At 39.3% G+C, this 25901-nt stretch overlaps 1 protein-coding gene across 2 annotated transcripts; it reads left to right on the forward strand.

The window, feature by feature from the left end:
- Positions 1–3353: 3353 nt before the first annotated feature.
- Positions 3354–25277, forward strand: gpr153 (G protein-coupled receptor 153). 2 transcript variants are annotated; one of them, XM_088938439.1, is made up of 5 exons: positions 3354–3712; positions 10289–10718; positions 19452–19641; positions 20668–20852; positions 24474–25277. In XM_088938439.1, the coding sequence occupies exons 1-5, from the start codon at positions 3354–3356 to the stop codon at positions 25275–25277; spliced, it is 1968 nt and encodes a 655-aa protein (XP_088794565.1). The 2 variants fall into 2 exon arrangements, with proteins under 2 accessions (XP_088794565.1, XP_088794566.1); XM_088938440.1 differs by having other exon boundaries at positions 3354–3706.
- The last annotated feature ends 624 nt before the right edge of the window (positions 25278–25901 follow it).

The following is a 25901-nucleotide window of genomic DNA, read 5'->3' on the forward strand; positions in this document are numbered from 1 at the left end:
ATTTTTTTTCCCCGCATGTCGTGACTTTTAAATAAGACATAACTGGGAGATGAAGAAATTCTGATGAGTCCGTTTCTCATTTTCTTATTAATAGCCCCACACGGAGCTCTGTGGGAATGGCCTCTAAGGAAAATGATGACCTAAAAGCACATCTCTGGTTTGCACAGCAAATTGGAATGGTACTGAAATCCACAATTTGCATAATCTGACTTTGTACAAAATAAGGGTTCCTTAAGGAGTCGTTACATTATCGCTTGTTCATAACTGTTTTCTTTTGCAGTAAGTCAATTATTATCTCCCATCTTTGAGCTGGCATCAAAAGGTTGTCTTTGTATTTCATTTGTGGTATATATAGCACCTGCTAAGAGAGTTGACCTTTGGGAAATCCTGTATTTTCCTTTGCATAATAAATAAATACTATAAGCTTGGATTTTTATACAAAATCTTCCTTAAAAATTCTTATGCGGTTCTTCTTAGCATTGGTCTCAACTCTACTACAAATAGAAGGGATGGTTGCATTTTAGAATCTATCCATTGCTAGTGCAAGAACCTAGTGCAAGATACTGTCTGATAACATACAGATGATTCATATTCATGCTACAACATGAATAATTCTATTGGAAGCTTTTGATTATGATAGTAAGACTGAAGAAATTGGAATAGCCTCTTTTATGGATAGATAAACAGAATTTCAATATATATGCAAAGAGAGGTGAAGAAACCAGGGGATACTATAACTGCAAAGGGAGAATTTAACCTAATTTCAAAGTCAGCAGCAGTGTACACTGAATCCTATAAAAAAATAACTTTTATTACACAGCCCTTTCTAAGAGAGTGAGGCAGTGGATCACTGGCATCTCCAATAAGGTGGCTTGCCAGATACAGTACTCATTTGAGCATTCCCACCTTTAAGCAGAATGAAGCAGAGTTTTAGTCAGATCCCTCTAGATCGTTCTGAAAGCTCTGGTGCAGCCTGGCGTCTATAGATTATTTGTCTTTTACACTTGCGTATTCTGCCATAAACTTTCTGGAACCTAATGTCTGGAAAATTCAATTCCATTGAAACCCTTGTATGTCTGTGGCACAGATCCAAACTGCTGCATCCAGACTTGACAGATCAATGTTGTATGACCATTACTGAATCAGTGTGCAAGATGCAGCAAGGAAAGTATTCCATTTTCAAATGACACTTGAAAAATCAGATTGGATCCTCTGCTCAAATATCTTTTTCCCCATGAACAAAAACCATAGCTACACACAGCTTGGGTTCCTTAGGTTACAGGTAGGCAAGCATCATTTCCTGCTTTAAACAACTTACTGTGTGTACTCTCATTCTTATTAATAATTTTTAACCTCTTAGAATAGCTATTTGATTGCGCTGTGCAGCTATTAAGATATGATTGTGCATTTTAAGAATACACTGTCCAACCAAAAGGCACATATCAAGCCTATGAATGAAGACATATTAGACATTGTTAGCACATCCATTCTCCTAGTAAAGTTATACCATGCTGACTCCTAATTTGCTGCACTGCATAGCAATGATGAGACCCTGCCGCCTAGCTGTTTCTCTCTTTCCCTGTGCTTGTTCATGAGATGGGAACTTCAGACTCATTGAAGACAAGTCCTCATAAAACAAGATATCATCTGCCAGCTTTTCAGAAGTATGTGTTCCAGCAAAATGTGTTTTTCTAAGTTATACTGAAGGCTGCTTTCAAATGCAATTTGAGAATTTTAAGAGCGAGACGTACTACTTATTTTCACCAAGTGGAATCAGAAAAGCATCCAGGTCCTGTTTTTATCTTTCTTTTTTTATGTCCTATTTCCACGATGTGAAACCAACATTTTCTGAATGGATTTTTGTTGCTTTTACCCCCAAAGCTAACCTCACACAATCTCCCTTCCGCGCAGCCTAGCCAACACAGCAATAACAAACGGCTGCATATTTAATTCATAAACCCACAGAGCCATAATCTTTTCCTACATCTGGATTTCCCAGTGTTGAAAACCTTTGTGTATTTGTCTTACAGGGTAAATAATGCCATGGTAATTGCCATCAACATCAATTATCTGAAATATTACTATAGTAATTATATTTTACATTTGTATGTAAAATGTATTTGATGTACTTATTTTTTATTATTTCATTTTATAGTGCTCATATTCTACTACACGTCTGAAAGATGCATGTGTGAGACTTGCTATGGTATATTGCTATAGCCAACAGTTACTAACAAAAACAAGACGTATATACTGTATATAAATTGTGTTTTGGAGATAAGTCCTTCAGGTGTTTAGAATTGAATGTAGCCACAGTGTTTTTATTCCAACATTGCTGAACATTTTTCTGTCCAAAACATCCTGAAGCAAATTCTTTTTTAATTTGTGTACAATAAAACATTTTTTCCTTTCATTTTCCAATCATGCATCTGTGCACTGAGGTCCAATCTCTATATTTTAAAATATATATTTTATATATATATATTTAAAGCACACAGAAGATAAGTGCTAAGAGATGTGGAAAACATAAGCATGCCTGAAAAGCACTGTACTGTGGGAATAGTGGCATGAGATGATCTGTTGCGGGTGATCTCCGAAAAGCCTTCATAAATCTTTGAACACCAAACATGAAGTTGCTTTAACCCCTCATACAGCATCAGAATTTTTAAATTGTTGCTGTTTAAGAGATATGATTAATTTTTAGAACGTAGTCTGGTGCTGATAGTGCAGAAGTTTTGCATTTTGCACCTTTTGTGGTTCACAAATAATAAAGAATGATCTAAATTTAAATTACACGGAGCCTGCCAAATTTCTTTTCAGACTCAGAAAGAAAATATAGACTTCAAGTATATCATTGACTCCTGTTTGACTCATAATGTGTACCTTTATATAAAAATATACAGATGAACATTCTCCAAATATGAGATGGAAAAAACAAAATATACAAATAAGTTTTTGCAACTTATGCATGAACTCACTTCCAGATAAGGGTGGGAGCACCAGTTCCATCTACTGTAGCATTGTGATTGGGTGAAGAGCTCATTGATTTTCATACCCATAATTCATTTCTTGTTTGATCAAACATGGTCAAACTCCTAAAAAGCTGTTTTCCTTTCTGTCTCGATTCATAGGGATCTTGGCACACCGGCTTGGTTTGGAGACGTGTACTTGCTCTGTCCTCCTTCTGCCCAGCGAGGCTGTCAGTCCGCCATGCCCTCAGCCCCCTGCGTCTGCCTCCTGGACAAGGAACATCTGCTTCAGTAGGATGCTGGCTCTCGCCTGGTGCCACTCGCCCGCTGCTCCGCCTGCACCTCTCGCCATCCTCCCATCTGCCAGCGCCTCCACGCTCCACCATGAAGGATGAGGTCATCAACAACAACGCGTTGGCCTGGCTGGTCTGCTCGGGGGTGTCCATCCTGGCCAACACCTGGGGCATACTGAGTGTGAGCGCCAAGCAGAAGAAATGGAAGCCCCTGGAGTTCCTCATCTGCACACTGGCTGGCACTCACATCCTTAACATGGGCATCCCCATCACCATGTACTCTGTCATCCAGCTGCGCCGCCAGCACTCCAATTATGAGTGGAATGAGGGGCTGTGCAAAGTCTTTGTGTCCACCTTTTACACCCTCACACTGGTCACCTGCTTCTCTGTCACCTCCCTCTCCTACCACCGCATGTGGATGGTCCGCTGGCCGGTCAACTACAGGTATGGGTAAGAGCGTGTGCCACTATTACTTCTTCTGTGTTGGTGCCTTGTGACTCTCCTTTCCTTTCCTGTCTGCCCTGTGTGCTCCTTCTTTCCTGAATGAATATTCCCAGCTGGCAAGTGGCAGAAAGCTTTTCTCTTTTTTGAGCAAGGTTTTACTTTATACCCAACATCACTTGTTGAAATTGTGATGTGGCAGTGACCTCGATTTCTCAAGTGGCAGTGGACAGCTGGTAGAGTGCCACTTGGGTATGGTGGCCATTAGCCAACGAGGGTCATCTTGGCTTTGGCAAAGCAACTGTGACTTGCTAGATACCTGCAAGCTTGCAGCGATGTCAGAGAGAGATTTCCCATTCCTCCAATCAGAATTATCTCTCCTTTAAAGCCCAGTGGAGACTATAGCATGTCAAAGGATGGAGGGCTCTGACAAGTGGGCATGTTGTAAGAGCAATCCTGCTTGGCCTAATTCTCTTCAAGTTAGTTTTTGGTGTATTTACCAGTAAGGAATTTCCTGATTGGGTGATTATTTAATACAACATTCCCGATTGGGTGGGTATTTAATACACAAATTATGATTATTACGATTCATATTTGTGTGGAAATATATTCCCTATATAACATAATTTGATCAGGCTAATTTGATCTGCTCTCTAAGATAAAACTTGTTTTAGAAAACTGTAATTTTAGGTGGCAAATGTTATTTTGCACTGGTATTACAGAATATGAATGCATTCTCATAGGCCAGTATGCTGCATTATTTTATTGCTATTAGCTGCTACTGGTTTAGCTAGCTGGTTTATATCGTGCCATTTAAAAAAAAAAAATTCCATTATTAAATAAATGATCCGGTCAGAAGGACATCACAAACAGACTCTCACTCTCTCCCAGCTCCTTTCCAAATGCTAGTTTCCCCAGTGTCTTCTATAACCCCCCTCTGTCTCCTGAGCCCTACAAGCCAGAGTACTGCAAGAAGCTTGGACTGGCAACAAGCTTTGCCATTAACAGATTCTCTGAGACAGGATTTCTTTTTTAATTGGCAGGGCAATTAATTGCTTCTTTCAGACACGGCAATAAAGACAATCACTATGTGTTGGAACTGCTTCTGTCCAAAGCCATAAAGCTGCTACAAGATTAGGAGATATACAAAGCTACCATTAAATGCTGATGTAAATTGTTACATTTTCTACTAGAGAAAATATTACACTGCCTGACCAAATTTGTTTTCTCCCATTAGAATTTAAAATTTACCTTAAATCGGTTACGTCTATGTTTGCAAGGCAGATCAAACAGTTTTGTCCACTTAGCTTTGACTAAACAGTGGTTTTAATTCAGAGGTGATATTTTTTTTTAAAAGTGGCTTCTGCATTTCTTCATTCTAGTATAATAAAATACAGTGTGGTGCTTTCATGATACACTATCTCCTGTTAAAGCTACAATTTTGTTTTTCAAACAGGAAAATGTAAGTATTCTGTCTCATAGTGTCTGGTTCTATGGGGTTTGTTGACAAACCATTTAAGAGGTGACCAGTCTTGATAGGGGTTAACCATGTTTGGGGCATTTGGTTGTCTTTTAATGAGCAAATTTGTAGGACCTAGTTAAATCCCTAGTCTGGCCAATGAACTCTGTAGTTATTTTTTTCTTTGGAATGATATGCAAAAAGTGCTTTAACCGCTGTAAGACTGGGTCTGCCACTCCTGATAGCATTGTGCTGTGTGTTTAGTTCTGCTCCCTTGGTTTGAGTGGTTTCTTTTGAGTCAGCTGTGCTTTGGCAGAGCACGCAAAGCTATTACTGCAGCAGTGGAAGACCGTGAAGGAAGCCCAAACGAAAATGAATGACTCCCAGTAGCAAAACCTCCTTATCATTTGTCTTCGCTGTAAAACAGTACATGATTTGACAGGGCTCCCAAAGCTGCATTTAGAAATCCTGTGTATGCTGAGGTGACAAAACTCCATGCGGCTCTAAAATCCCATTTTACCCCAGCCAGCTAGTCTCCAGCCAGGGTGTAAAGGAACTGCCCCCGTTACTGTTATTATTGTTACTGCATGTATTCTGCCCTGCTGTAGACATCACAAAGCTAAAAGTATTTTTCTCAACACTATCCTGCAGAATTTTGTTATAAGTTTTTAAAAATGTACCAGGTATATTTATATTGTGTTATTCACAGAAACTATTTGGTAATCAAATTGGTTTAAAATATAACACTTAATTTGCTACAGTGCATAAATTAAGTAGTGCGAGGTGGTCAGTGCTCTGGACAGTAGGGTAATGGGTTGAAATCCCCCGGGTGGGACAGTGCTCCTGTACTCTTGAGCAAGGTGCTTCATACAGATTGGATCACCAAGTGCCCTGCTCTATAAATGGGGCTGTACATTGACTGTCAATGAGAATTTGTTGTCAATCAAATTACCTTGTAGAAGAAAATAAAGGTTATATCAATGTACAGCACTGCTGCAGCTTTCCCTGGGTTTTCCCCATTCACATGCTCTGGTAACAAAACTTAGCTCAGTAACTATTTGCTGTTTACTCCTCTCTTCTTCCCTATAAAGAAGAGTCTGATCTAACCACACCAAGCAGCACAGTGTGTTGGGGAGCTGAGGTTATTGACACACAGGCTGATTAGTGTTGTAACACAGTAATAGACATTTTGCTTGCTTTGTTGTTGTTTTATTTTGTTCAAGACTTTGACAATAGCCAATTTTCTGTGATTTTTGCTACGTGTAATTGCCAGTTTTGTCTTTACATAAGTTCTCTATCTGCCGCAGTAACCCTAATTTGTTTGATAGAAGGCTAAGGAACTGTCAGACATTCTTCAAGCAAAAAGAGTCTTCCTTTCCACTCACAGGGTAACCCCAGTAACAACTAACTCCTTGTTAGAAAGCTTTTTCATTAGAACACACAGCAACAGCCATGGCAACATATGAAATCCACACCTTCTTCAGCAACTGCTACTTGTTTCCTGTATACAGAAATGTTTGCAATATCGATCACTTGCATTTTAAATCAAATCAAATGAACAGGTAAGCATTAACTAAGTCATAACAAACCATTACTTGTTGTTCTACTAAAATTATCTTCTGGCTTGAATATTCTTTTAATAGCTGCCTGAATAAGTAAATGTGTTTTTTTAATGAGGTACATCAAATAGACAAGAGTTCTCTGTCTGCAGCCCAGTACAGTATATGCAGATTTTCTGCCTGTAAGCAGAAACATCATTAACAATTATTACAATGTGTTATGGAGCAAACCAGTGTGGACAAAGTGCTGCTGACAAATTGTGTGCTACTTTCTTCAGAGCACTTTACTGCCTCCTATAGATCCCAAAGGAAGACAATTCCATTACTGGAAGAAGAGAGAATCCAGGCTTTTCAGGGCATCTCTCCCTGGGATTTTTCACTGTGACAGTGTTTACACAGGGGAATCCATTTAGGCATTACGTTTTTTTTTTTGGGGGGGGGACACATGCATCTGTTTTTGTGCTATTCAGGTTATCCATTTTCATCTGCAGTGACAGCTCAGCGTGCTACAAATTGCATCCTTTATAGATATTAAAGAAAATCTAACAGGAATCCCTGAATGTAGAATTAGTGTTGTTATTTTGCAGAAAGATTAAATTATTTATTTTGGGTGTCAGTTTAGATGAATAAACACAATAAATCCAGCTTATTGTACTCCTGAACTAATGAAGCTATAATGTGACACTTTTACAATTTGCCTTGTTCATCAGCAAAATCAAAGGCATTGTCTCAAAGCTGGTACAGTATATGGGGATATGTGAAGGGGAAACAACTATGTTGCTTACTCTACTCTGAAGCCCATTGGTGAAGCATTCAAGCCACAGCATGTGCCAAAAGCCATGAGTCACAAATGTACTGTCCTGCTCTGCTTCAGACCCAAAGAATTGTTTTCGGACAAAATTTTCCTTCAATAAGCAACAGCTGATACTCAATAAGATCACATGATAGATGATGGACAAAATCAAATAATAAAACTAGATTTCTGTTTTCTGTCACTGATAATGTAAATTACTAATATTTACAGACCTCTTATTTGCTTAGCAGACCCTTAGCCAAACCTGTGCAGATACAAACACGTGACAATCTGACATCAAAATTACGTTCGATGATTTAATCCAGAGCTTTTCCTACATCTAATTTAAGCTTCACCGCTCTTACTGTGCCATGAGGCTTCAGATTGAATTCTTCACCTCTCGGATTCTGCACATTCCTAGAGCTCTCTTGAGAACCAAAGTCTACCCAAAAACTGAGGAGATATGGGCGTGCTTCCTGCTTAACAAAGGACAGAGGAGCTGGAGACACAATACAAGAAGATGGTGAGGCGAGATGAAAATCAAAGAAGTGGTGAGAGTGCTATAGGTGACAGTAGTTCACTAATTTGCCATTGTTTGACCAAAAATGCAGAATTCCAGAAAGGTTATTATTATTTACTGTTCACAACAAGGATCCCTTTGCTAAATATTTTCAAATTTCAGATTACATTTCAGGGGGATCAAGCTGCTTGTGTTTTTAAGACTTTGGTGTTGTTTCTTGTGCAATAAAGCTCTGCTCCCTGCTCACTTGTTGCTTGGGCATCTACTTCAACAAGATATCGTGACCTGCTTTTAGTTTGGTCTTCAATCCAAAGTGGCATTCACACACATGCAGCTAATGTGTTTTTATGAAATTTAGAAATGTCAATTATTTTTGTTTTTATTCCCCTCAGGTTTGGGATGGCCTATCATTGGCCCAATGTGCAACGTACTGCAACAGCCCTCCTGCCAGCTTAGGAGTGCTTTCCTCCAAAATATTAACTGTTAGAGCCACCAACCTTTTCTCATACTGGCAGTCATGCAGCATCATCCAGTTAGGAGTTAGACTTAATTGGAAAGGTGACATGTCACCTGACAATGTGACAATGACAAAGGTGACAATGTTAATTGGAAAGGTGACACCAACACTGCAAGCTCATAGGTACCTAGTAAATCACATCAGCCAGTCTCATGCAACCTTCCAGACTCATGTCCATGCAAACCCACCAGTGCTTGGCCAGTCATAGAGCACTGCTTGGGGATTTTTAGATGTAACTGCAGCTGAGCGTAGACGTAGACCGAACCATTAGGCTCAGCCTCTGCTGAGAATGAGCACCTTCAGTGGTTGACCCCTTCTGTCATCAGAATGATGAATTTGATGCTTTCGTTCTACTCCAAGAGATCGTTACCTGGTGATGTGCCGTTTCTTGTGCTAGCAAATCCTTTTGGGAAGGACCAGTGCTTCACAGCACCAGGTTTTCTGAGTTCCAGTTTTCCACTGCTCAAACCCTGCTTTATAAATCCCTGCTTTTATTCTGCACTAGCAGCTGAGCTCTGCCTACAGTGAAAGACAATGGGAATGCCTTCAGCTGGTACACAGATTTTATTCCTTTTTTCTAGTATAAGGGAACGGACTGTAGTTGCCAAGCTTTTGCTTTGCCTTTCACTGTCAAGAGAATTAAGTTAAAAGAAAAAATATCAAATCACTCTTTGCATGGCTGACCTTTCATGTGAGAAATGCCAGTCAATCCCCATGGGTTACATCCTCAGCTTGGCTGCAAGACCACTGGTCTTAAGTAAGAACTCAAATGTTTCCGCTGTGGCTACCACTTAACTCAATGTGGTAAAACAATCATTTTTTAAAGTTTTATTGCTTGGTCCTTGGATACTGTGTTCTTCATTATCTTATTGCTTCATTAAAAAAGAAAGAAATTACGATAAGGTTTGTTCTCTTTCCAATACACTTATTTTGGCACAGACAGCTTTTTAATCATTTAAGTGATTGATAATTAGAAGGATCAATAAAACGGTTAAGATGGCAGTTGTATTAAAGTGCAGTACAGCAGTGGATTGGGAGAGACATTTTGACTTAAAACCGTCTGAGAGGAGGAAAACAAGACTTCAACCTTCATTTAACCAGACGCAAAATACAGCATCACTGGACCACAACTGCACAAACACATTCCTTTGTTTTCGCTCTTACTCTGCTTTCAGAAAAGAACTGAATATAAAGAGGGCACCAGGATAGTGCAATTAGGTCTGTATCTCCCTTCCCAGTGTGACTGGCCCGTTCATAAGGAATCAAACCTGGGCTGGGCCTCCTTCCAATGTTCCACCATTGTGGGCAAGCTGTAACACAAAAAGACAGTCAAAAAGACTGTTAGTCCTTCTAGAGCAACAGTAGTTTTATCCTTGATCTCCAGTTAGCAGTCTCTTTATTTTTTTCTCCTTTGAATAAACTCTGTAAAATCTCCAAAATACCTGTCACAGGGCCCATCATTTCCCTGTATGATAATATCTAATGCTTTCATGTCCTTTCCAGAGAAGTGCTTGACCTTATCCACTGTACAATGTAGTTTGCAGACTTAACCTCTTACTTTTGTTTTGCTTGATATGAGGCTAATTGTACTTACAAGGTATCACATCACACAATTGTTTGACTCTATCAGTCAAGAGTAATATAGCAACTCCTGATGCTCTCGGAAGGATCCGCTCTGAAACAGTGTCTTCAAATAACAACCCTCCTTTTCCCTGTGCTGCTGTGTTTTTCGCCCAGGTTGAGCAACACCAAGAAGCAAGCGGTGCACACGGTCATGGGAATCTGGATGGTGTCCTTCATTCTGTCCACTCTGCCTGCCGTGGGCTGGCATGATACCACCGAACGCTTTTACACGCGGGACTGCCGCTTCATCGTCACGGAGATCGGCCTGGGCTTCGGGGTGTGCTTTCTGCTCCTGATCAGCGGCAGCGTAGTGATGGGAGTGGTGTGCATCGGAATCGCCCTCTTCCAGACCTTCTCCATCCAGACGGGACACAACATTGACAAGAACAAGTTCAATGTGCCCACCATTGTGGTGGAGGATGCCCAGGGGAAGAGGAGGTCTTCCATTGATGGCTCTGAGCCCATCAAGACCTCCCTGCAAATAACCTATTTAATCAGCGGGATAGTTTTTATCTATGATTTCTTAACTGGATTCCCCATTCTGGTGAGTCCTACACCAGGTATAATTAATTTTTATAATATAATGTTTATATTATATTTTATAGTATTTTATAATATGAGTCATGTATTCAGGTAATGCTCAATACTAGCCTTCCAAAGTGTTCATTAATCAGCCAGGGAACTTACATATGTGAATTTGCAATATAATTCTTCTAATCGTAACTGAAATAGGTGTCTAGTGTAACTCTTCATGCTACTAGAAAATACAGAACTCGTACTGGTGAGTCTGAATTTCATTAAAATCATTGCTTTGCGAAAGTGCCAAAGATTTTTAAAACAAGAGCAGCCAATGTGATGTTCTACACAGAGATCTGTGTCTGTGTGTGTTTGTAATGAGGTCTGTGCTGTGAAATTGTACATTTTGAGTGAACTTTTCTAATTAACTTACGTAAATTGTTTTTGTTGATGTATCTTGAGGTTAGTCCAATAACTGAAGCATTCCAAAAATGTTTTAGAGCCATCTTTGCCAGTACATTTAATTAGGTTCACAGAAAGTCAGTGGAACAACTTTAAGATGGGTCAGCTCTTTATGAAAAAAACGCTCTAATAATCAATAGCCCAGTTTCAGTCATTTGAACAGATTCCAGCCCTCACAATTATTATTGTGCCTTTGACTGCTACTGCTGAAATGTTGGTCCAGTAATGTATTATGACAGCATAGTCTTGTCTTAAATGCTTTAAAAAATATTAACTCAGGTGCCCCGTCAATTTTTAAAAAGATCTACTAACTTGATATGATTAATGGACAGTTCAGGTCCTGGAGAGTCAGTGTTTTCATTCCAACTCATCTTTTAATAACCTAAATCAGCTCATTATTTGCTTAATGGGACCAATTCAACAGCTTCTCTCAGCTCTTCAGCAGCTGGTACTTTGAGGAGACCTGAAAAACCTGCAGATAGACCAGTCCCTCTGGGATAAGGATTGGACGCCTCTGATTTACTGTGTTATTTCATTTCTTAGGTAGAGGCCGCGACAGAGTGTACGTGATTAAAATAAAATTCGAAAGCATGAGCGCTATGGCGATGAAAAGTACCAAGTAAAACAAAGCTATGTATTGCAGTCATGAGCGTTCATTCAGGGCAGCTGTACTTAAGGAAACCTGATATTGCCCAGCCTTTGTAATCCAATAGGAGACCTCAAGGACTGGGTAATATAGTATTATTGTTTTTTAGACTAAATACAACACAGCAACACTGTGCCACCCACTGAGATATATGTACAGTTAAAAAAAAAACCTGGAATCACTAGGTCAGAACAGTGGAGTTTGTGGCTGTATTTAAATTTCTTGTCAGTAATTATTCTTGTAATAGTTAATAGTAGGCAAACTGCAGTTGACTTCCTAGTGCAGTACAGTTAGACTTCTAGAGATGCTGCTAATATTTAGTATGCACCAGACAGAATGTAGCCGATACTGAAATTCCCATCTTCCCTTTCAATTAAATCACTAAAGCCAAAGACAATAGTCAGTGAATTGTCATGGAATTCCTAGTGATGTTGCCACAAATAATTTGGCAAATCTAACTGAGAAAAGTTACTGTCAATGTTTTAAAAGCAATAGTTAAACATTTCTGCAATTATAACCTGAGGCACAGCTGGTCTAAGTGAGTAATTGGCAGTCAGAGGGAGTGAAATTCCACATGAGGGAAAAGAGCTGGTGTGATAGGCTCTGTGTGGGACTGGCCACGCTTCTGAGCTAATTAAGAGGCTTATAACAACAGCTAGGAGGCAAAGGGACTCAGTAGCAGTGTTCTTTCTTAAGAGTGTAGTTTAGATGGGAGTACATGGTCTTAGTCAATGTGACAAGTTAGAGAGAAAACAAACAAACAAACAAACAAACAAACAAACAAACAACAACAACAACAACAACAACAACAACAACAACAACAAACCAGCTTCTGCTGTGTCAAGGGTACAAGTATTGAATACAGAGCGCTGTCCCTGGCCAAACACAATCACCTGGGACAGCTGACGACGAGGAGACCTGTTAGTGAAGATTTGCTGAAAGAGTAGGGGGTGGGGAAACTGAGTTGAAATCATGCTTTTAGTGAGGATTGTGATTAGGCACACAGTCTAACTGAATAGTAGTGAATGGTTGTGTTAAAGTGAAGATTTAAGATCTGAGAGATATGGAGTTAGGCAGGTTGAATGTTCTAGTGTTTCATGATTAATGAAGGCAAAGAGTGAAGCTGATGAGAAAATCTAGTAAATGTGATGCAGTGCTTACTGACTTATGAAGATGAAGTTAGTCAGATGATCCAGTAGTGACCATAAGTAAATAGAGGGAACTCAACAAGACTGCAGTCTTCCCTGCGAGGGGAACCCTCTGAAAGAACTAGCTTCCTGCACGTGGTCTGAAATGAGTGAGAACTTAAAACGAGAAAATAGGGTGACTTGCCAGCAGTTAGTGGTGTGTAGGCTGACAGTTGTCTCAGGCAATTATTGTCGTAAGCCCTCTGTACATCTTCAATATACAGTACTGGTTGAATAAATCAGCTATATTTATAAGCAAACTATAGAGAATCCATCAGGAATTGCAGCTGTTCCATCTCAATTATTGAGACCTGACGAGTTCCGCCCTTCTGCTCCATGTCTTGTTTCCAGTGCTCAAACAGAGCCGAATCTTTACTTTAATGGCTTTAACGGCCCTGACCTCTTTCTGCTCTTCCTATCCCTCTCCACCTCTGCCTCGTATCTCCAGACCCCATTCAACATCAAATGCGTTGCATTATGTTTTTCATGTTCTAAGGTTATTCTTGATTAGCTCTCAACTCACTGATTCCGATGCTGAATTTGAGAGGGGGAAGCTATCAGACAGCAGTATAAAGCCACTTCAGATTTTAATGTTCCTTCCTTAATCTTTTTTGCTAGCCATTGTTGCAGGGGTAGATGGATTGAAAGGTTCTGTGACATCAGCCACCCAACTCAATTATCTTATTGGTTTTCTTATGTCAGCAATAGCAGAGAACTCTGAAACTGCAGTGGAGGTCAGGTATTTCTCTGGAGGCTTGGTTTGATGAAGAGTGCTGCAAAAGAGAAGCACTATCATACTTGATTACAATGCAAGTGTCCTCCAGAGGAGAGATCTTTGATGAAGCATCTTTTTATTTGCTGTTGTTTTAAACAGACTTTTTCAATTAACTCAGTTTCAGGCTGCAAACTAGGTCAGCTGAAGAGTGCACTATTAATTCAGTGTGGAATGCAACAGCTGCTATCTTTGTCCCGCACTATTGATTCCATGATACACATTTGGGTTTACAGAAAAAATGTGGTTTTCAGACACAGGCAAATGAATTGGGTTACTAACATCAAACAGATCATGTGGATGTTAATTCAAATGTGTGATTATCAACATTTCTACTGTGTTGCTTTTCTGTTCTGAAAATCTGCTCTGTAGTTAAACTGCAATGTGCACAGAGGTTTATAACAGCACTGTCATTGGATAATTCATGTGATTTGTTGAGTGTAGACTGAGTTTTTCCTAATGCCAGGATTTTGTGCTTAACAGCTTGCAGATTGCCTAATGTTTTGGTATACTTGTATGTCAGGAAACAACTGTCCATCCATCCAGCTACAATAGATCTCCTGTGTGTCATTTCAAGAATGTATGAGGTCTTAGATCAATAAGCTTCAAATAAGCATGAGGTGCCAAATGCATTTTTCCTGTTTGTATTCCTTCTTATGTTTTTTTATTACTCTTTCTCCAATGACAATTTCCTGCATGTGCTAGTGGACATATCACCAGACTGGATCATACTGTAGTGCTCTGGTTTGCAATGCAGGTTGTACTAGTTATTTTATTTTGGATTGCAAGGCAGTTCTGGTAAAATTACTTTTTGTCCAGGTACAAAAAGAGGCTTAGAAAACTATTAAGACTGTTCTGCTCAAGTGACTCGATCATCCCAGTGAAGAAATTTTGATCTAATGAGTGTGCAATCTTTTGTCTCACTGGCAGTGATCATAGCTTGTCTCAATATAATTATTATGGAACCATTGAGAAGCACAACATGTGCCGATGATGCTGTTAAGTAATCGGTGACAGCTTAGAACTTGCTGGTGGAATTTATTGCGCACTCTGCAGGTTGTATATTATTACACTATAGCATATACATAAGCTTTTGACAAACACCAGTACCTGAGATCTTGAGGAAGCAATGGTCCTATATTGACCAGAGCACATCCAAAGAAAAAGTTCTTCCATTACTAATTAACTCTGACATTAATTATACAGACTGAGTTTACATACCAGAGTTTGTGTTCCGTTTGCTCTAGGAGACAGCATTTCGGATTCTATAATGACACCTGCTCTAGCACACAGTGTGGATTGTCAGATACTGTGCTGTCTAACATGTCTGTTAAAAGTCCGCTCTGTCTTGGTAGTTACGTTTCTCAGTCTGATGCTGTTTGTCCTGTAGTATCTGTCAGCCATTGCAAACTTTCATCAGGACAGCTGTTCAGAAATGCTTGTATTATTGCACACATTTATGTCTAAACTTCACCCATACTTATTGATATCCTATGTTCTCCATAACAAATGATCAATCTTCAGACCTGGCTTAACAGACATTTCCACTTGTCCCACATTCTTCCTGCATGAATTAATGCCTGGCAAAGCTCAGGTTTGTTTTCCAAAGCTGAAAGTTGAGAACAGTGTGCACTGTCCCCAGATGTATCATTCCCTCCTGTCATCATGCACAATGGGAGGTGTTGCACTAGTGCTGTGATTCATTAACGTTCCCAGCATGCTCCTCTCCTCATTGTTATAAAATACTAGGGATGTAATTGGCATTCAAACATTACAGAGTTCCATAGAGCAATGTTGGAAGATCAGATGTATACATCTTATGAAAACAGGAAGACATTTTTTTAGTCATGCTTCCTAACAAAGTGCAATATCTTTGGTGTATGAGCTTGGTGTGAAAATAGACATGTATGTGCACATACATGCTCCCTTCTGTCACCTCCTATGGGTTAATAGCGGATGTTCCACTTTCTTCTCATCTAGTTTCTAAAGTAACACCCTGAAGACTGGTGTTTTATCTTTTAAGATGTAAAAAGCTAATGAAGCATGCAAGCCTTGCATTGCATGTGGATCAGTTAACATAATCCTTCCTTTACAAGTGCTATAGCTTATAGCATGCAGACACCACCCTTCCAAAAGACTGTGGTGACAAAGCTCATCTCCACCCACTATGCATACACAAGACCTTCAATAGTGCCCCTGTGCTGGTAAATTAACTTCAGAGCACATAGATATGTCTTAGCCTCAGTGGTGGCCTGAAATATTGTAACTGTGCATCCCTCAATCTGGTTACTTGAATTGCTTCACTCAAGGCATGCAATATAGGCAATTCTGCTTCCTTCATTATTAGACTGCCACCTGACCCTTTCACCATCACTACTTTGTCACATCCAGCTAAAGAGAGTGGATCCATGCCAAATGCTGCAAGGGGCAGGCCTGTGGTACATGTACGCAAGCATGTTGTTCCAGCTGTATCAGATCAATAAAGAAGACTTTAAACTGTGGCAGTACCTATCGACTGATGCCAGGGGCAATGTTCGATTTAATAAACACACAATTAAAAACATAATGGCTCAGAGAGCAATGCCTGACCCTAGCTAAGTCTGATGGGCTTCCATAAAGCTCATTAGGAGGCACTGCCTTAAACGATCAGAGTTTTGTTTTGTTTTTTTGGGGGGGGGAGTTGTTTTAAAGTGCTTGGTGTTGACAGGCTCTGTTTTGTGAATGAGGCATCCATAAGAAATAAAAGTTAAATTGGGTTGGGTTTGAATTTAGAGTTTCCAACTAAAACATCATGAAAGGGCTCCAATTTTCTTTACTATCTGTATTTATGTGAACGGAATTATGACTTATGTTTTGCATGAAGGCAAAAAAAAATAATGTAAAGGCAGTTCAAAGTTCAGAATTTCAGAATTATGATTTTATTAGCTGGAGGAACTTGCTAATAATTTTATCAATTTAAAATAAATATTGATTTGCATGGGTTCTATTATTTTAACAAACTTAAGGTTTTGTCCTGAATTTCCCTTGAGGCAGATAATTTATTGGAATTGTTTGGAGTAAAGTTTTATTATTAGCCAAGAATCATAATCTCTTTCTTGATAATATTCTGACAACACGAAGGGTCTTCTGTAAAAAGGCAGTGAGAGGTTATCCATATCAGTTGTAGCATTGAAAGCTATTGTCATTGGCCGCCAGACTGATAATGTAAGCAAAATATCAATGCCTGCTACTGATTTGTGAATTTTCACTCCAGTGAGATAATACTGGACTGAATTTTATAACTTCAGGGCATAGGATGACGAATTTGAACAACCATGTCATGAAAACCATGCATTTACGCCAATGGATCCACAGGGAAAGTTGTCCTATAAACAAGGATGATACACACTAGAGAGTGCTATAAAATGGCCGTGATTTTGTCTACTATATTTCATTGCTCTGCAGAACAGGTTTCACGATACAGCTGTTTGAATAGGCTGACTAACTTTATATGCATGGTGATCAATAAAATACTGAAGAGTCCCAGTCTAGATTTTGCTGTTGTTTGAGGAGAGCTTCAAGACCTTTTATGAAATATTTCTACATTACTACGTAGGACTAAAAGACAAAATCAGTTCATTGTTCTACACCAACTATTTGGTCTGGAAATATAATGCAGTTATACAGGATTATTAGTAGTACAATTATTTTCAGCCAAAGTTACAAAGTTACAAACCTCATACAAATATAAGGATACAACAGACAACAAGTGCTTGTGTGAAAGGCCATAGGCAATCTTCCTGCAAAGGGAGTTTCAAGGCAGAGGTGTGTGCGTCTTGCTGTGATTTTTAAAAGGGTGGTGTTGGTCAGTATGTAACTTCCTCTGACTGCTAATGAGCCTCGTGGTTAGACCTTGTCCTCTTTTATCTTTTGCTAGTAATTAACAGCCTGTTACAGAGGGATTTAATGATGCCAGCAGTCATTTGGTATTCCACATCCTCATAACAATGGGATTGTATAATTTTTTTCTATTCCTGCCTAGAGGCAGGGAGAAATTAACCAGAATTTCTGAGTTAATGCTTTTGATTTCAAAATAAACTGCATGTTTTCCACAATGACCACTAATTGTAAGATTAGTAGACCATTCTGTGTTAAATAGAATCCATGCATGTATTCAAAATCATATTTAGATTCACTTTTGACTCCTCTGAATTAGCCCATGGCAACCTTAGTAGAGATCTACCTCTTAGCTGGTATTATAGACTAAATTTACTGACACTTTCACATTTTAAGTATGATTCTGCTATGCCTGTGACTGTAGCCCACGTGATTCACTTCTTCATCTGAGCTCTCAAGCATAATGAGCTGTTTAAATGCATGAAAAATTAAATCAAATTCATTGTTTAACATTGTAAGTGTCTTTCCATAAGAGTTATGGGATAACCAATGCTTACTCAGTACAAAATGTAAAGGAACAAATTTGTTGATTTTTTTTTAATATAATTATAAATCCATTTTGACAGAGCAGACTATTTTTCCTTGCCAGGACAGATTCATAATTTATGTCAAGACTGAAGAGTTTATGATGTGCGTCCAAATGCTGTACCACAACCAACTCAACCATAAATTTGAGGAATAAAAGCAACTACAGAGGCATGCATAACAATTTCTTCCAGGGTTCCCGACTTTCCATATTTCTTAAAACTGCAACAGATTTTTATATACATGTAAAAGTCTTAAATATGCAAGTAATGGTCTTCAATGGGAAAGGCCAGAGGAGATTTTGCCTGTCTGTCATCAGCTTGTTCCTGTTTGAAAAGGAACAAATAATCCAAATGATACAAGTAACTGGTCCTTTCTGGTACCCACCAAATATTCTTATGGGAAATGCACTCAAAAGCTCCTGAGTGTTTCTTTATTTTAAAGAGAATGGATAAGTCATTTGAAATATCTTTTTAACATAAAAATTTGAAAGCCTTAAAGTGCTAAACTGGAGATCTTCCCAGAACTACAGAGAAAACAAATGTCATTCCCTGAAAACGGTTTTTCCTCTAATTAGGTTTAATTCAGCACTCATTTCCACACTGATTGCCAAGGTTCTGACCATAATCCACAAAATGTATTCTGAGTTGCAAGATCCAAGGCAGCTAAACTGAACAGAACTGGATTTTACTCTATTAAAAAATAAGTGTTTCACATGCAACACTGAATCTTTCCATTCCTTTTCTTCTTATGATGTTGTCTTATTCCCCAGACAATAACAGAATTTCATATAGTGCTTTAATAATTCCATCTTCTATATGCAGGACATGCAGGGAGACTAATCAATACAGTTTTTGACTGCAGTTAATCCTCACGATTAAAACAATCATTAAGAACAGAAGGAGAACAGTCTTCAAACATGAAGAGGCAATGACTGTGAGCATGTACAGTACATACTCACAAATGCACATCAGAGTATGAAAAGAATTATTTTGAGGCTTAACATAACTCTGTAACATGTCTACTTGTATGGACTGGTATATAATGACCTTCTGTAAATGGTGCATGATCCTATTTCCAGTTTTGTCTCGGATTCAAATTAAGGCAAAATCGAAATATTTCTTCTCCTACAAAAAAGCAATGAACTAAGAACATACATGGAAATGCTGGATCACTTTTGTCCTGTTCTTCTCCGTCAGTGTGGCAAAACACTCTTGATCCTTTGTCTTCCAGGTGGTGAGTTTTGCTAGCCTGAAGTATGACCGCTCATACAACTGGATGGTGCTGTGCGTGCTCTGGTGTTCCATCGCCCAGTCCATTCTACTTCCCATGTTCCTCTGGGCCTGTGACCGCTACAGAGCCGATATCAAGATGGTGTGGGAAAAGTGTGTAGCCATCATGTCCAACGATGACGTTGATGAAGGTAAACAGACACTCAGTTGAGGGGGGTACTTCTAAACTGACTCCATAGACTTGTATAGGTAATCCATACTGTACCAAGCACATACTATACGGAGCTCAGCCTGGTTAACACACACACCATTTGGGGAAAATGCTCATCTTTAGTATATCTGCTGTCTAACACTATTGATATCCAAGCTTGTGCTAACCACGCAGTCTGAGAATTTAAATACCCAGGTACACATGAAAGTAGGATTTAGTTATCGATGCAAAATGCTATTTCACCATTACTTAGGATTTGTTCATGTTTCATACAGAGAAAAAACAATATTTAAACTTAGAGCAACCAAACATTAACTGAAAACCTGTGATATCATTTTTTTTTCAAACTTAACAGTTCTCATTTTTTTCAAAGGGGTTGTCATGTACTGTAGAAAACAGCTCAGTTATATAAGGGTTGATTACTGTTTACAAAGCCAATTTTTTTACTTGCATGCAAAGTTTAATGCCTGTGCAATAGCCTATCTCATCCTTCCATCCCACAACTGGGCCTACATTTGCCTCTGGCTCAACTTTAACATAATTAATTTTTTTTGTAAATTTTATCATTCTTGAATTCCACTGTTTTATTTATACAACTTTCATGTAAAATGATGGCTCTGGAATATTGTTTGTTGAGTGTTGTATGTGGTGTTAGTGCAGTTGTATATTTCAGGTCCTTAACTGTTAACCTTGGTTTGCTAACAGTACAGCAGCAGGAGCCCAGCACAGTTTATCTTCAACGAGTCCTCTTAAGTCATGATTTTCAGTCAGGGTCAAGATATATTCTTAGAAATTCACGTAATGTTAGGTTCTGTGTGGCATAAAAAGTTTGTGTTGTGGAATTGCTTTGATGTTAAATTCTCCCTCAATTGTTAAACAGTTCAAAATAGCAAAAGAACAGGGAAAAGAAAACGTGATTTGTTTCTTTTATCTATATGTCTGTCTGTCTGTTTGTGTATCTGAGCACTTTTTTAAATTCTGATATATATGCTTTCTGCATTTGCAGAAAACAGCAAGGATGGTGGCATTCATCCGGACTTAATATATGACAGACCATATGACTATAGCTCTGCTGCTGATATCATGACGGTAGACCGTATTGCCAAGTATGAATTCTCAACTTTAGAAAGGGGGGTCCCCCAGGCTTATCCATTGAGAGAACTACAGGAAGATAAAATGCAGTATTTGCAGGTATATTTCCATTGATCTTTTTTTGCCATAAATTTAAACTTATTTTTGAATGAACTCCTTTATTTACAGCATAAATGTGCATGTACTGTACAAAATAGCCCTCCTTTAAAATAATAAGAAAATATGTTTCTTTCTGCTGGTGTCGTTTTACATTCAGAGTAATATTATGAAATATTATGAAAGCCACCTATATGTGATGTGTAAACAAGGAATTGTATAAGAAGTATGAGAGTAGCATTTTCTGGCTTGCTAATACTCTGCAAATATGGCCAACTATACACTTTTGCTTCCACCCAAAGTATATGTCTATGGAGGTCTTGCAGTGAACTAACAAGCTGGGATGTCAGGTTTTGTCATGCATGGTGCTTAGAGACAATGGGGCATGCTGAAGTCAACTGGCCATTTTTGTGTTGTTGGTTCAAAGACAAATGTGCAAGGACTCAAAAGTAGGATGGTACCATGAGATAAAATTGATTATGAATATTCTATGATCTTCCAGTGCTTTAACCTCTCCAGAACAGCTTTTAATAATCTGATCTTCAACTGCTCCAAAAGGAATGAAACAAGTATCCATAGATAAAGCTATACATTTGTGCCAACATAAATAAATGAGTTAATACCTACATTACATTCCATAGCATTAAGCTGGTCTGCGGTAGAATTTAAAGCTACTCTCATCCCATTAATCTTACACTAAAACATACCAAATACAATCTTTGAACGCTGCTGTCCTGCAGGTTTTATAGGTCCCTAAAATAAATAAAAGATGTTAAAAGAACTGGTCATCATCACATCCATGACCTCACAGAGAACTCATCCACAAAGTATCCTTCGTGACAGTTGTGCAACAAGAGCTTTTTTTTACTCATCAATCTCGTTAGAGTCATAGCAGCACATTAAATTTCTACCTTCGCTCATTTGTAATTCCCAAATTCATTTTTTTGATGTGATAAAACAAACAAGGAGCATCTAATCCCAAAGCAGTGATACCTGAAGTGCTATTGAGTATATTGAAAAGTCTTTAAAAGTGATCATAAAACATTTCTGGCCTATTAACAACTATGACAATCACTTTTTAGGCATAAGAAAATGTTAAATTAGGTAAATGTAAGATCTTTCAGAGTGCAAAACTGAAACCATTGCAATCATGAAGCTCTAGAATGGGACTGCCCTGGTACAGAGTTGCCTGTGTCACCCACTTTACTTGCCAGTCATTCACCACAGTGCTCTGTTTTCAGTGTTTTTTCTGAAAGGAAGGCCAAGGTCAGTTAACAACAGCCAAGAGAGACAGTAAAACACAACCAATTGAACAAATTAAGCTGGAAAGAGCCCCAGATAGTACATTTCTGAGGTTTTGCAATAAAGACCTATGAAGAAAAAAATGCACATTGATAAATCATTTGCAGGCACCAATATGCCTCCAAGCTTTCTGTCTGAGTGTTACCATGTGGTACTTGCAACTACCAGGCTGATTCAGAGGTACAAGGTCCTGCTGTTCCACTTCGCCCGCCACAAAATGGCCAAATGACTCCAGTTCTGATGTTCCTTCACTTCCTTTTTCTGCAAAACTCATCATTTATATTAAGATGGCAGCTTTACTTTAGAGGTAAATTACTAGTTGAACCATTACATTACATTGAGAACACAGAGATAGGTACAGTAGCTATCATTTCATGGCATCCATTCATTCATATGTTTTGAAAATTTCATGAATACTGTTGCATTCACAAAATGCAGATTGCTTCTGTGGTAGGGGGGCTTCAGGACTAAAAATAGGAGTAGTTGTGGTAAGTCTCTGGTGTTGGCTTTAATCCTGTGGTTTTTATATGCACCTCATTTGTAATGGATTATGTGTGCTTTCAAACACCTGAGGCACTGGCCATTTATGAAGAACATTCCATGAGTGCGCACAACATTACAAATTCATTAAGAGTGACTTTTCCTTTCGGCATGCTTTTCTTTCCCCCCCCTAACATACAAGTGTGTTAATTCCAGTATGAGAGGTGTCTAGGAAATGTGAAGAATCACCCTATATATCGGAGAAAAGATACAGCCACATGTGCCTTTTCGTCAACCACAGGGACTTTCCAGTATAGTCATTGACTTGTTTGCTTTATTTTGTCAGAGACCAAACGTCTGATAAAGCTCGTACAGCCGCAGTTTGTTACAGCCTGTTAGAGAACATTCTCCCCTCCAACAGAGACACACAAAATCCAACTAAGATTTCCAGCTATGATTTTAAATCCAACCGATACAATGAAATGGAAAAGATAGGTATTCCATCATATAGTCTGCCTATAATGATATACATTCTGATTCTTCATTATTTTTCAAAAATACTGGAATTTCAGTGTCACAGGCATGCATGTTCTATAGTACTACTATTGCTAATGGCTTGACTGCTTTTATACTGCTACTTATAACAGCAATATTAATGATATATCCTAAGGTTAATAATATAAATGTAATGATTAATAATACCCACTGTTACTTGCCTGGTTTAACACGTTCACGTTTTGAATGCTGGTATTAGTTTTATTTTGAAGATGCAGAATTCTTATTGGATATTCTGCATCATGGTAGAAAATTTCTGAGATGGAAATTTTCTATGGCTTTCCTATGGATTCAATGGACTTTCCTTCCACTTTACTTCATCATCCTCATATTATGTCAATGCAGATGCTTTGCTGCCTTCTGCTGGTATCATTTTACATTAACAGCTACTGTATCTTCTACTGTCTTTCTTTCACACTGGCCCTTGTTTACTTATTTTAGAACTACTATAAGAGGAAATACCAGAGCCAGGACTGTGGCACTCTTTTCTTGCATATGTTAGGGACATTTTCTTGCTAAAAAACCTATATTATGTTATTGTTGTATAAATTGTGAGTACTGATTAAGATTTTATGAGTATAGCAGTTTTATTTGCATTCCTGGGGGTTTAGAATTCTAATAATATCAGCCTTAGTAATGCAATTTAACTTCAGGAAGTTTTTCCTTTATTTTTCTTGAGCTTTAGTGTGAAAGGATTTTTTAAATAATGCAGCAGCTCTAGCGATTCTTCAAAGACATACTTAAAAATGTTATGCTTTAAATAATAGATGAGTTGAGGAAGAATATTACAACTATGATGGAGAGGGAGCTTAAGTAAAGTTTGAAGGCATATTATAGAAGTTTATTACCAATGCATAACACAGGGTATTACCATAGCACAATATTTAAAAGAAAGCGCTGTTTTGTACAGGTCTAGTACAGATAACATTACTATGGTGCTAATCTTCTGTGAAGATCCACCTGAGAACGGTAATGACAGTGTCCAGAGGCTTAGTTAGAAATCCAGTGTCCAATAGATCATATAGCCTATGTTTATAAAGAGATTTCTGCTGTATATTGTATGAATGTACCTACTGTAAAAAGGTCTAATTGACTATTTCAACTTAATGTCATCATCCCATTGGGATGAACAGCTGCAAGCTTAGTGTGATGCTACATGGCACATGAACACAGCGATCTTTTCTAGCGAGATAGATCACTATTAGCTGTAACTATTATAACTTGTAGGTTGTACAGATCTGCTAGATTAGGTAAAAGCTGGTTGCCTCCTTCCTTGTCTTGTGCCAGGTGCCCCCTACAAGAAGATACTCCCACGACGAAACCGACATGTGGACCACAGGCCAGATACCTTCCTACCTCCATCGCTGGGGGTCCACCGAGGACATCATTGGGATCCCCCACTACAGCTCTCCTCGCCACGAGAGGCGGAGAAGCAGCCTCGCCTCGTACCACGAGGAGAACCTCCCCTACCGCAAGCGGAGGAAATCCGAAGAAAGCGTTCACTCCCTCAAGCAGCTCCCGCGGGAGGAGCACTACGAGGAGGACTTTAAGTGCTTCAGCCGGGACGAGGTGATCAACTTCATCGACGAGACCCCGCTGCCCAGCCCCATGAAGAGCCCCCTGCGGACCTCCCCCGTCTCCCTCGTCCCAGACGTCTACGAGCAGCACCTGGTCCTCTACCCGCACTTCCCCCTCACCGACTTCGAGCGGGAGCCCCACGCCCTGCGCCGCTTCTCCGAGCAGGGCCAGGGCTGCTCGCTGGCCGGGGGCGCCCCCTCCTCCCCGGAGGGGCCGGCCCGCGGTGGGGGCGAGGGGGCGGGCGCGGGCAAGGGCGCGGGCAAGGGCGCTTGCGGGACGGGCAAGGGCTGCTGTAAGGACCAGCGAGACCGGCAGCGGCTGCCGGAGCCGGCGCCCCCCGGAAAATCCCTGCCGAGATTTAGGACAGGCCTGGGGGGGAACAGCGCCTGGGGGGACCGGGAAAACCTGACTAAAGTGGAGAGCAAAGGAAGCACAAACAGTTTTTTAAGCTCACCTTCAGCCTCCTCAGGATATATAACCTTTCATTCCGACTCTATTGGATCTGCGTCCTAAGGAACAACCAGAGATCATTTCAGATTTTTTTTAGTTACATTATTATTATTATTATCATTATTGGTTTGTCCATTCTGCGTGAGAAATGTTAAATCTGTTTGCTTTTTTTCATTTTGTAACATGGGAACAATTTATCATACTGGAGCTTCTTTAAGGAAAAAAAAGCACCAAAGAGGATATATATATATATTTTTTGTGAATTTTATTGACTACAAGCTGTTTTCTTTTTATTTCGGCCAGGTCTAATTTATTAACAGGCCCGAAGTGTCAATAGTATTTTTTTCACATCCGACCCCGCTGTGGTCAGCAGCCCACGGGATATGTGCTTCCCGTAGGCTCCTGCGTTCGAAATCTGACAGAAGGGATTAGGCTGTAGTGACATGGTCTGTGTGGTATGTGAACAATTGCTTGCTGTATATAGAAAGAATAGAGAATTGCTCAAACCCTAACTGTGGTCAGTTCAAAAGGGTTACTTCTGTTTTCATGTACATCCTGGGCTGGGAGGCCAAAGCCACACACATTCCACATTCTGTTTACTTTTATGTGTTTTCCAATGAATCAATCTACAAATAAATGAGAAACATAGGTTTTTCATTACTTCTTGTACCATATTAATATTTCTTT

The sequence above is a fragment of the Atractosteus spatula genome, chromosome 20, assembly GCF_055471065.1.
Source record: "Atractosteus spatula isolate fAtrSpa1 chromosome 20, fAtrSpa1.hap1, whole genome shotgun sequence".
In the NCBI taxonomy this organism is placed as follows: Eukaryota; Metazoa; Chordata; class Actinopteri; order Semionotiformes; family Lepisosteidae; genus Atractosteus; species Atractosteus spatula.

Excerpts from the sequence above, each read along its gene's own strand:
- gpr153 (XM_088938439.1), top strand. The coding sequence starts at position 3,354 with ATGAAGGATGAGGTCATCAACAACAACGCGTTGGCCTGGCTGGTCTGC. Across the intron at positions 3,713-10,288 it reads CCGGTCAACTACAGGTATGG|GTTGAGCAACACCAAGAAGC; the intron begins GTAAGAGCGTGT and ends TTTTTCGCCCAG. Across the intron at positions 10,719-19,451 it reads TAACTGGATTCCCCATTCTG|GTGGTGAGTTTTGCTAGCCT; the intron begins GTGAGTCCTACA and ends TTTGTCTTCCAG.